Raw genomic sequence first — 11502 nt, 5'->3', positions numbered from 1 at the left:
CAATAATGAAACGTATAACTTTCCTCTAGTTCCTAAATGCTTCACCCACCACCCACCCCACTATCATGATCCCAATTCTACCTTACAAATCTGGCTAGACCAGCGGATGCTCACTGGTACAGATAGGAAGTGGAAACACAGGGAATCCAGGACGGATGATCCCTTTAGGGCCAGTAGTGAGAGTGGCGATACCGGGAGGGTGGGGTGGAAAGGGGGAACTGATTACAAGGATCTACATATAACCTCGTCCCTGGGGGATGTACAACAGAAAAGTGGGTGAAGGAAGACATCGGACAGTGCAAGATATGACAAAATAATAATTTAAAAATTATCTAGGGTTCATGAAGGAGGGGGGAGTGGGGAGGGAGGGGGAAAATGAGGAGCTGATGCCAGGGGCTTAAGTGGAGAGCAAATGTTTTCAGTATGATGAGGGCAATGAATGTACAAATGTGCTTTATACAATCGATATATGTATGGATTTTGATGAGTTGTATGAGCCCCTAATAAAATGATTAAAAAAAAACAAACCAGAAAAACCCAATCTGCCACTAAGTCCATTCGGACCCTCTAGGCCAGGGTAGAACTGTTCCAGGGCATCTTCGAGACTGGATCCTGTCACTCTGTCTCTCATGGAGAAAGGTGTGGTTTTGAACTGCTGACCTTGCAGTTCGCAGCCCAACGAGTAACGTACTACCCCACCAGGACTCCATCCCTCCCATATCACTCACTGATGGATTTTATTGTTGGTTGTAGTGGCCACACTGATCTGACAGTTAATACGATTGTAGGGATTTATTAGAAAAATTAACATGCTACAATTCAGAATCAGAAACATTCAGGTTACAGGATACAGCTCTTCAATCAGGAACTCTTCTGAGCTGGCCTGCAGGCACACCTATCTCTTCAGCCTGTCAGTCACAAGGACTCTTGGCCTCTGTCCGCCAGAAACCTTAGTCTGAAGGCACTCAGTTCGAGCCACAGGGGTCAGCAAACCTCCCTCCCCCATTACATCCCTAGAAGCATGTCACTCTGCGTTCTCTCTGCTGTCAGGAAGCTACCACTCTGCCTCTGCGCTTGGTGCTGTGGCCTGTGCTGCCGTGGTTTCCCCACCACTTTCCTAGGCTCTCGGCTCCCTGTCTCTAGGATTGAAGAGGTTCAGCACAAAGGGGTTTCAGAAGACTAAGCATGCCCTCCACTCCTGGCTCTTCTTTCTTGATGTTGGTGAGGTTTTTCCTTTTCAGCTTCTGCCATGGCTCATTTTAAACGTAGCAGGATGGTAAAACTGACCAATCTCTACCTTAGAGTTCCATACACCTTATTTGCATGGTCCCACCCACATGGCACCATGTACCTTATTTACAGGATGAGCAATCTGTCCAATCCCTTTGGTGGCCACAAATACTTCCTATTTGGATAGTGCGGCCCAGTCATCCAGTCATTTGGCAGGAATCACAAAGACAGTGGATGGCTCAAAGAGCCTGATCAAGAAATTCACTGTAGCACATAAGCCAAATGCCCGTGAGTGGACAGGTGGATAAACAAAATGTGGAATATTACTCAGCCACACAAAGGAATGAACCACTGATACATCCGATGACATGGGTGAACCCTGAAAACAGTATGCTAAGTGAAAAAAGACAGTTTCAAAAGACCATGTTATATGACTCCACTCTTCCTTTTTTCCGGGTTTATTATTTTTTTAATCATTTTATGGACAGCCCTTACAGGTATCATAACGTTCCATAACTTAATCACATCAGGCAGTATTGTACAATTGCTACCACAGTTGATTTCAAAACACTTTCTTTCTTCTTGAACTCCTTGATATTAGTGCCCCTTTGCCTCCTCCCTCCCCGATTCCACTCTTCAGAAAGTCTGAAATAGGGCAATCTATAGAGAGACAGTAGAGTGCTGGCTGCTTGTGCCTGGTGGATGAGTAGGTATGGGAAGGGGTGAAGATGGGGAAAGAACCTTCTAGGTAAAGGATATGGAGGTTTCTCCTTGAGGTGATGAAAATGTTCTAAAATTGACTAGTGTTGGTTTCACACATTGACAATTACATTAAAAACCACTGATTTGTACCAGGGTTTCCTAAAGTACTAGAACCATTCAGGGAGGCTATGGAAGCAGATACCTACACTTTATCCTGGATCATGGGCAGGATAAAACTTCATGATATAGAAGTTTTTAATTGCCTAGGGAGGGTGTCTTTAAATAATTTTTTTTCTGAAAAGAGGTGATAGGAATCACTTTAAATGGGTGAATTGTATGGTATGTAAGTGATATCTAATAAAGTTGTATAGGAGTTTCTAGGTGGTGCAAACAATTAATATGACTGACTACTTACCATAGGTTGGAAGTTCCTGCTAGCCAGAGGTTGTCGGTTTGAGTCTACCCACAAGTAACTCAGAAGTAAGGCCTGGCAACCTACTTCCCAAAAAACCCAACCCTTGAGGCCCTATGGAGTTGAGGATTTTTGAAATGACGAATGTGCTGTTAGCTATCTATTTATCATAGTTGAGAAAAAAAATTCAGCCTTGTAGAGCACAGTTCTAATCTTGACACACATGGGGCCACTTGAGTCAATCAACTCAGTGGCAATTGGACTAGGTTAAAACTGCATGTGTATATAATTATATACATAATTAAAAGATGGGGCCCGATCCCTGGAGTTGAAAGATTGAAGTAGATGTAGGAGGGAAGCGAGTAGATGTGTGACTGAGGAAGAGCGAAGACCTAGAGGAGGAGGAGAGAGGCTCGTGTGCCCGTGCCTTGTGCTCGGGCCGGTCTTTGCTCTCCAGAGCTGCTGTAACAAAAATCCCACAGGGGGGAGCCTTTCACAACCAGAAAGGTACTTTCTCACTGTGGAAGGGGCTAGCAGTCTGAATTCAAGGTGCCAGCCCTAAGGGAAGGCTTTTCCTCTATGTGTGGGCTCCGGGGGAAGGTCCTGGTCTCTCTGCAACCTTTGCAGACTTGCTCTTCCTTGAAGCCTTCCATCTATGTGCTCTGACATCAACCTTCTCTCCATCTATGTGCTCTGACATCAACCTTCTCTCCATCTATGTGCTCTGACATCAACCTTCTCTCAGAACAGGAGGTTCATAGCACAGGGGCCCTGGGTCCACAGGATGCACTCTGCTCTCAGTTCTTCTTGCTGGTACTAAGTTCTCTCTCTCCATCTTTCTTTTATTACTTGGACATAAAAGTGATGCAAGAAAAACAGATCTCACTCACTGCCATCGTGTCGATTCTGACTCACAGCAGGCCTGGGGGATAAAGTAGAACTGCCCCTGTGGTTTTCCAAGACTAAATGTTTATGGGACCGAGAAAGCAGCCTGTGGAGCAGCTGGTGAGTTCTAACAACTGACCTAGTGCTCAGAAGCTCAATGAACCACCAGGGTTCCCAGAGAGTGGTGCAGGAGGAGGCAAAAGACATAAGATGGAGTTGGTTGTAAATGGCATTTTACCTGCCTTTAAAAAAGGGGAGGGAGAACAAAAAACAAAAAAAAGGGAGGGTGGGCTGAAGACCATTGGAAGAGCGTGTCTAAGATCTGTCTGAAGTGGTGGAGGCCACCGAGACCAGAAGCACCAGGGACTGCCATGGAGACTCAGAGGAGCAGCACTGAGACTTCTCCTCCGCTGGCCCAAGACTGTGGGACTGAGGACACAATAAGCAGAAACCCAGGGACCATGCTGGTGGCATAGTGGTTACGCAGGGTGCTGCTAACCGCAAGGTCAGCAGTTTGAAACCAGCTCCTCTGGAGAAAGAGAAGGCTTTCTACTCCCATGAAGACTTATGGAAACCCACAGGGGCAGTTATTCCCTGTCTCATTGGGTCTCTATGAGTCAGAAGTAACTTGATAGCATAAGTTTGGTGATCTATTCCCAGTGGGGAAAAAAGGCGGGTCGGGGTGCGGGCCACAACCCATGGAAATTGATATAAAATCAGAACTGTGACCTGAGCAAGGGTGTTGCTTCCCATCCTAATCCCTCACAGTTGATGGCTCACAGCAGCTCACACCATGGAGGATAATTACATCATTGCACAACCGCCAAACCACTGTGTGTCATGGTCCGGCCAAGATGACACATATTTTTGGGGGAGACACAGTTCGATCTATGACAGGTACCTGCTGGGAATATGAAGGATAAGGGGACAGAGGCAGAAATTCAAGACTAGCTGGGTATGAAGAGTGAACCAGCTATACCTTTATGAAAACTGCCCAACTGCTGGTAAAGTTAACCTCAAAACAGTATCTTTCAAACCGAGGACCACCATCCATTTAACAATTCATCAGCCTGGATCCCAGGTCAGTGCGACCTGCATCAGCACACAAAGGTAAGTCTTATTTGGTGAAACTCTCCTGCTGTGTGGACAAAGATAATGTAGATCACAGTCCAGAGGATTTGAAGTCACAATGACCTAGTGGGGAGAGAATGGATTGGCCTCTTCGCAGGCTAGGGAACAGCATGAAATGAGACTTGGGATGGGCTTCTGTGTCTCTTTTCCTCAGCTTTAGGGACGCCAGCTTGGTGTCTGGAGAAGATCAAAGACCCTCCCCAGAAGATTACAGTCCTAACTCTGCTATTATCGTGTGTGACTTTGGCTAATTAACCTTTCTGAGTCTCGATTTCACTATGTGAAAAATGATGACAATAATGTGTGCCTACTTTACAGGGTTGATGTGCCCAATAGATGATAAATTACTCCTGGCCAGTGAGCCTGTCTTATTTCGTTAGGACGGTATTTCCAGTTGATCACGTCTTTCCACTTCCCCACCTCCTCGCCCCTATCCCTTGCCAGGGAACAGCAGCAAAGGAATCGGCATTTAGCATTTCGTGCTAGAGACTGTGCGTAACTTGACCAAACGGCAAATCGCAGATGGTCATGGCAAGGTGTTCCGTTGAAGCCCTTTCCATCCTGAGGGAACACTTTCATCCCTGATACAGAGAATTCTAAACATTCCAGCTACTCAAGACCATGGAGCATGCTGAGAGGCGCCCCATGGCGCTGGTGGTACAGAGCCCTGAGTTAGAGGTGGTGGCGTGGGGAGGACCCGGTAATGAACCCTGAACTTCACTTTCCTTCTCAGTTTCTCACAGGAGCTCAAGTCCTTCTGCAGGAGACAGGGCTTCTAAAGTGGCCCAACCGGACCTGTAGGGAACACACCCTGAAGCCCTGCTGTGGGTAACTCTGCTCCTCCCATCCCCCATAGGAAGGGCTGGCAGCACCCTGGGAATGTCCCACTTGCCAGTGCCTGTTGGAGACTCCCTGGGGGAGGGGGCCCAGACATGGTTCTAGCCCTCTGGGCCCCACACCCAGGTTAAACCAAAGCCCAGAACTGGGAGCTCAGTTACCTGTGGAGCCCCTTGGACCGAGTCAGCAAAAAAGGGATTACAAGTATTTCATTACCAGATGTCACCGCAGGGCCTAGACCCAGCTCTCCCGGGCCAGAAGCTCAGGAAAAGACCCTTGTCAAAGATGTGGCTGATCCCCAAGGACAGCCCTCACCCGCTGGGGCCAGCGAAACACAGGGAACACCAAAGTTCCTGGCAGGAACAGACCGTGCACCACAGGAGGAGGGGGAGCTGGCTCCAGGGACATGAGCAGGGGAGGGAAAGGGTGGGGGAGGTGGATGATGGAGGCAGGAGGGGGGAGGGGCAGCTAGCCAAGGTCGATTTCAGTTGTGGTGGCCACCCACGGAATGGGCTGCCCCCAAACCCTGATCCCATCTGTCGTGGGTTCCTGTCCTGCCTCACCTGGATAACCAGACCCTTCTCCTTGTCCTACCCAAAGCACTGACCTCAGCGGTCTGAGACACAGAAATTCAAGGCCATTTCCTCTCCCCCACAACAAATACCGGTGGAGCATCTACCACATACTTAAGGGGCTCTGGTGTCAGGGGTTACTCCTTGGAGTGTAAATGGCAAGATGAGCGGGGTTCAAACTCGCCAGCCTCTCCTCCACTTTTGTAGACAGTCTCAAGATTCACTAAGCAGCAGTGAGAGTGGGTTGTTTTGTTTCGGTTTTGGTCTACTGTGTGTCTAGTGCGGGGATTGAGACAGGAACTCTTCTCTCCTGTAAAAAACCAGGTTTACAGCCTGGTGGGAGAGCCGCGTGCAGAGGGAGAAGGCAGGGACACCAGGGGATATTAGACAATTTTACCGAGTTATCAGTGCAGTAAAATAGAGGAGTAACAAGACAGAGTGGGAGTACACAAAATAAAACGAGGCCCTAAAGACTGCAGTTCATCCCGAGAGGCAAGATCCCAAGGGTTTGTAAGTTTCCCTGGGGGACGTCTGAAACAAACATTCCAGGGCACCCGAGTTGGGGTTGTGGTTTTGGTGAGAGACGGCATTGAAATTGAACGACACAGAGGCAGTGGAGAAAAGGCCAAGGGCAAGTCGGCGCACTGGGGGAGCTGGGGAGAGGAGGAAGACCACTGGATTCCAGGGGCTCGCAGTGGAAGGCTGCCTGGTGTTGTCTAGTCCGCAGGCTAGAGGTCAGGGCGGCAGGAGGCGCAGAGCTGACACCCAGAGTCCAGCAGGCCATCGCAAGGAGGCCGCGGCGGCGACCGAGTGGGTGGGGGACCGGGCCCTACACGTGCGCTACGTGCTGTGCAGGCCACTGGGGCGCAGGGCCTGCCCCCACCTCCCGGGCCCGGGCTCCCGGGTCTGCTTGGGGGCCGGGAGAGGAAGTGGCTCCCCTAGTTGGGAACCCACGAGAGTGGGCTTCCCATTGTAGCGGTCAGAAGGAGCTCGGGCAGCGCCTCATCCCCAGAGGGCGAATCTCGGGGCGAAAGCTGCCCGCCCAGGAGTGGGGTTGAAGTGGGAAGTTGGGGTGGGGGTGGGGGTTCGGCGCTGAGAAGGCCGGATGGGGTGGAGACCCCTGGGTGTAGGAAGCGTGGCCAGGAATCTGGGGCTGCACAGATGGGGACGGTTTGGGGGACGGAGGCCCAGGTGGGGGCGGAGTGTTGACCAAGAGTAAGGAGGGGGTTCCTGGAGACGTGGCACTCGCAGCGGAGCTCGGTTCCGCTCCGGCCGCCAGCGCGCCAACCCCACTTTCCCCGGGGAACTTGAACCTGACCCCGCCCAGGCCTCGCTCCCGTCCCTCCGGGCGTTGCTGCTTGGGCACCTCCCGGCAGGGGTTGCCCAGGTCTGGCCTCTAGGGTGTCCAGCCGGCCCCAGACGAGACAATGAGGCCCGGGCCCCGCCCCCCGAGACTGATGCGGCCCGCGCCGCGGCCAATCACAGCCCGCGGCTGGGCTCTTTAAAAAAAGAAGAGCCGGCCGCGGTGTGGCTGTCAGCTGGAGAGGAATCCCTCCGCCCATGTAAACACACATCATAAAGGGCAAGGGGGAGCGTCTGCTGCGGGTTGGGGGAGTGGTCGTCTTCCCCGAGAGCCCCCTCGGTCCCTGGGTTCCCCTTCACTACCCTGGCAACCGACCCCCCCCTTCCTCAACGTCACGCCGTGCCCGCGGGGAGCCAAACAGCTGCTGCCTGATCTGGGAGCAACAGCATCTCCTCACTTAGGGTCATTACCGGAAATGGAGGAAGGGAGGCTGGGAGACCTTGGGAGTTGGGAACGTGAGGGAGTCCTCGGACAGGGTTTTTAAACTGGGAAAGATTTTCTTAGGCTTGTTCTTCCTGTCCACTCTAACTAAATGACGGCCATGATTCGTATTTGCAGGGTTTCTCTAAGTGATATCTACCTGACTGGCAAGATGCAAACGCTTACAGGCGAAAGTAGTCTCGAAGTCTCCACTCTCCCAAGAGGGAGCACATGACAGGAAATCAACTCCATGCAGGCACTCGACCCACAACGAGGAGCAACAAGGATGATTTCTCTCCAAGAGTTGATCATGAAAAAGTTTCACGTTTCCGCAAAGTTAAAATGATTTTGCAAGGAATCATGTATACTCGCTACCTAATTGTGCGTTTGACTGTGATACTAGCTGGTCCTTGGCTTGAGTCGCCATTGCCGTGGGGTGCAGAAGCAGATTTCAAAGCTCTAGGGTTAAGGATTCCCTTCTCAGAGGACCTTTCTGAACTTTGGAGGGGTGGGGGTGAGGGGCTCTGGTATCTTGGAGTAAAGTTTATTGAGGAGGATGCTTAAACAGAAGACTCCCTAAGGATGAGACTTCTTCCCCGTCATTGAACGCAGACACAGGCTCCATTGACGACTCTTTAGGAGGCTGGAAACAGTCAGCGGCTTTGGTTACTTTTTGGATCAAAGAGCTTTACAATGTTGCGGCTATATTCCAGCCTCCCCTTTCCCATGGCTGAGCAGCGTGCCCACAGTCCGGTATCTCAAGAGTGTTCACATGTCTCACTCTGTACCTCTATTGCTTGCTCTGCAAAACGGGGATAATAGTGGCACCTACCCCGTAGCTTTGTGGTGGTGACTCACAGAACATTGAAAACAGTGCTTTTTACATGGTAAGCATTAGACAAATAATAGTTACCACCCTGAACCAAATGCTGAACCAAAACTTACTACCATGATGTCCACGATTCTGACTCATAGCAAGCAACCCTGTAGGACAGGGTAGAACTGTCACTTTAAAAATTGTTTAGTTTATTATTCATTGGGAGTTAATACATATATAATTCCATAGTTCAAGTAGAATTGTACAATCGCTACCACAATCAGTTTCCAAGACTGTAACTCTTTATGGGAGTAGAAAGCCTTATCTTTCTCCTGAGGAGTGGTTGGTGGTTTTGAACTGGTGACCTAACACAGGGTGTAGCCCTTGAGCCTGCTCAGGCATCTGGTAACTTATGTGCATCATAAAAAAACTGAAACTCCTGCTATCAAATCCAGTCCACCTCAGTGACCCTTTAGGATAGAGTAGAACTGCCCCCATAGGGCTTTTAAAGCTAAATCTTTATGGAAGCAGACTGCCACATCCTCTCCCCAAGGAGCAGCTGGTGGATTTTGAACCTCCAGTCTGTTGGATGGAAGCAGAGTACTTATCCCGGGCTTGGCCTTAGGAATAAAAGAATGTAGTGTTGACTGGTCCTGAACCACCCTTATGATTGTTGATATGAGTTCCATTGTTAGAGTCAATTCGTTTCATTATTCAAAAATAAGCTTCCTCTTATTTTTGATGCCCCTTGCTAGCAATTGCTTGTTCCTGATGGCGTGTCCAAAATGAGCCCGCCGAAGCCTAACCCTCCTGACTTCTAAGCAGGCCGGCCTTACAACTGGTTCCAAAAGGCTCCATCATCATAGCACAGGGAAATAAGGGCAGCATGCTAAGTTTCTTGTGCATTGATTTTTGACTGGAGTAAGAGCCTTGGTAAGGAGCTCCGGTTGCACAGTGGTTATGTTAGGCTGCAAACTGCAGGGTCTGCAGTTCAAAACCATCAGCTGCTCCAAGGGAGCTTTATGTGTCACCATAGACTTGATGGCAGTGGGTTGTTTTGTTTTGTAGTGGTAGGATCCTTGGTGGTGGTGTGGCTACACCTTGGGCTGCTAACCTCAAGGTCAGAAGTTTGAAACCACCAGCCGGTCCGCAGGAGAAAGATGAAGTTTTCTACACCTGTAAAGAGTTACAGTCTCAGAAAATCACAGGGACAGTTCTACTCTGCCTAAAGGGTCTCTATGTGTCAGAATTGACTTGATAGGAGTGAGTTTTGAGTGTTGTGAAGACCCAGGATTGCTAAGATGGCAGTTGGATGGCAGTGAGTTAGGTTTTGGTTTTGGGAGGAGCCAAGTCATGATGCCCCACTCAAAGAAGTGGCCAACTGAGCTGTTCTGAATGTGTGTGAGCTGCCATCTTTGAGGGGGGCACCACTGCCTGTTTATGACTTGGGTCAAAATCGAATTCAAGATACTTGGTTGCAATCCATATAGCTTGCCCTTGTTCCTATGGGCTCTAACTGAACTGTTTAGAGCTGGTTTGAAGTTGTGTTTCTTTCTCTCTCTCTCTCTTTTTTTAAAAAGTTTTATTTCTAAGGAGTATCCTGGGTTTGTTGTTGTTGTGTTCTGTATTTCTAAGACTGATTTGTTCTTCCGGGAGTTCAGTATTCTCCAATACCACAGTTCTTATCTATCGATTCCTCCATCTTCCTTTTTTGTTTTCTAGGTTTTGCACACACATGAAACAATGGAAAAGATCATAACTTGGATCAAGGGCACCTTAGTTATCAGAGCAACATCTTGGCTTTTCACACTTTCGAAAGGTCTTTTGCAGCAGATTTGACTGATGTGATATGGTATTTGATTTCTTGACTGCTGCTCCCAAGGACATTGATAGTTGGGTCAAGTAGAATAAAATTGTTGCTAACTTCATTTCCCCCCCTCCATTTACCAGGATGTGATTTGGTCCAGTTGTAAGGAATTTTATTTTCTTCACGTTGAGACACAATCCATACTGAAGGGTGTCGTCTTTGACCTTCATTTGTGAACACTTTGTCTTTTTTACTTTCTGCAAGTAAGGCTGGGTCATCTGCATATCAGCAGATTCTAATGTGTCTTCCTCGAATCCCAAGGCCGCCCCCCTCTTCATGATGTCCTGCGTCACCGATGGGCTCAGCATACAAATTGAAAAAGAGAGGTGACAGGATACGACCATGTTGTATGACATTTCCAATTCGGAACCAAGGTACAGTCACTAACTTGGCTGCACAAGATGCACAAGGTGTTAGACAAAACCGAGCCCTCCCGTTTCAATTCCCCAAGTTTCCCCCAGTACCGGTGTACTGTGGATGCGGCTGAGTTGAGTGCTTGCCCCGTCCGGTTCATACGCTTCAGCCTTTGGATCTCTATTATGTTTAAGAACACACGACTGAATCAAATCCAACCTTGTTATACTGTGGTAGACCACTTGTCTCCGCCCCCCACCTCCCAATAGACTCTCCATCATGCATTGTATTAGCTGTGCGAATTTAGGTAAAGGACTTAATCTACCTGCGGCTCCAGATCCTCCCGTTCTTTTGTAAACCCCAAACCACTCTTCAGATTAAACGATTGATTAATCACGCAAAAACGCTTAGGAAAGTTCTTAGCACAGGCGAGGGATCAAAAGTGCAATTGTCACCGTGATAACTGTTTTCTAGGTCCATGGCGTTCTGGTGGGCAACCTCTTCCTAGAAAGGGAAATCTCGCCCCTTTGCACCGTACTCTTCCTCCCGGTCCCCAGGCTTCACTGTTTATTTCTCTCAGGGCATCTGCCTCGGTGCATTGACATGATTGAAATCATCGATTTATGTTTCCCACCCTCGCCGCCAGACTATTAACTCCTTGAGGGCAGGGACGCTGGCACGTAGGAGATAGTCTTGTGCACGTTGTTGGCCCAACAGGACAGAAAGAACACCAAGTCTTATCTCCGGGCGAAAGGTCCCGGCCCCGCCCGATCCGGGGGCGGGGCGGAGCGCCGGCGCGGGGGGCGGGCGGGACTCTTTTTCCTCGCCGTGGCGGCGGAGGCGCACGGCGTGGGCTAGCGGCAGACGTCGTTGGAGGAAGGCTGAAAAAGCCCCAGGTGCCGCCGCTGCCTG

General features: G+C 49.6%; 1 protein-coding gene across 1 annotated transcript in view; it reads left to right on the top strand.

Annotated features, from left to right (window-relative positions):
* Positions 1 to 5005: 5005 nt before the first annotated feature.
* The window catches only part of KDM5B (lysine demethylase 5B), an 82755-nt gene continuing 76258 nt past the window's right edge, over positions 5006 to 11502 (top strand). The window contains exons 1-2 of the mRNA XM_004699812.3: positions 5006 to 5060; positions 7170 to 7294. Coding sequence (XP_004699869.2) covers positions 5006 to 5060; positions 7170 to 7294 — 180 coding nt within the window. The remainder of the gene's footprint in view (positions 5061 to 7169; positions 7295 to 11502) is intronic.

Source organism: Echinops telfairi, unplaced genomic scaffold (assembly GCF_000313985.2).
Source record: "Echinops telfairi isolate 266 unplaced genomic scaffold, ASM31398v2 ScPeMD7_7424;HRSCAF=8462, whole genome shotgun sequence".
NCBI classification, from domain to species: Eukaryota; Metazoa; Chordata; class Mammalia; order Afrosoricida; family Tenrecidae; genus Echinops; species Echinops telfairi.
Note: the sequence above shows the minus strand (reverse complement) of the source record. Positions and strands in the feature narration are given on the sequence as shown.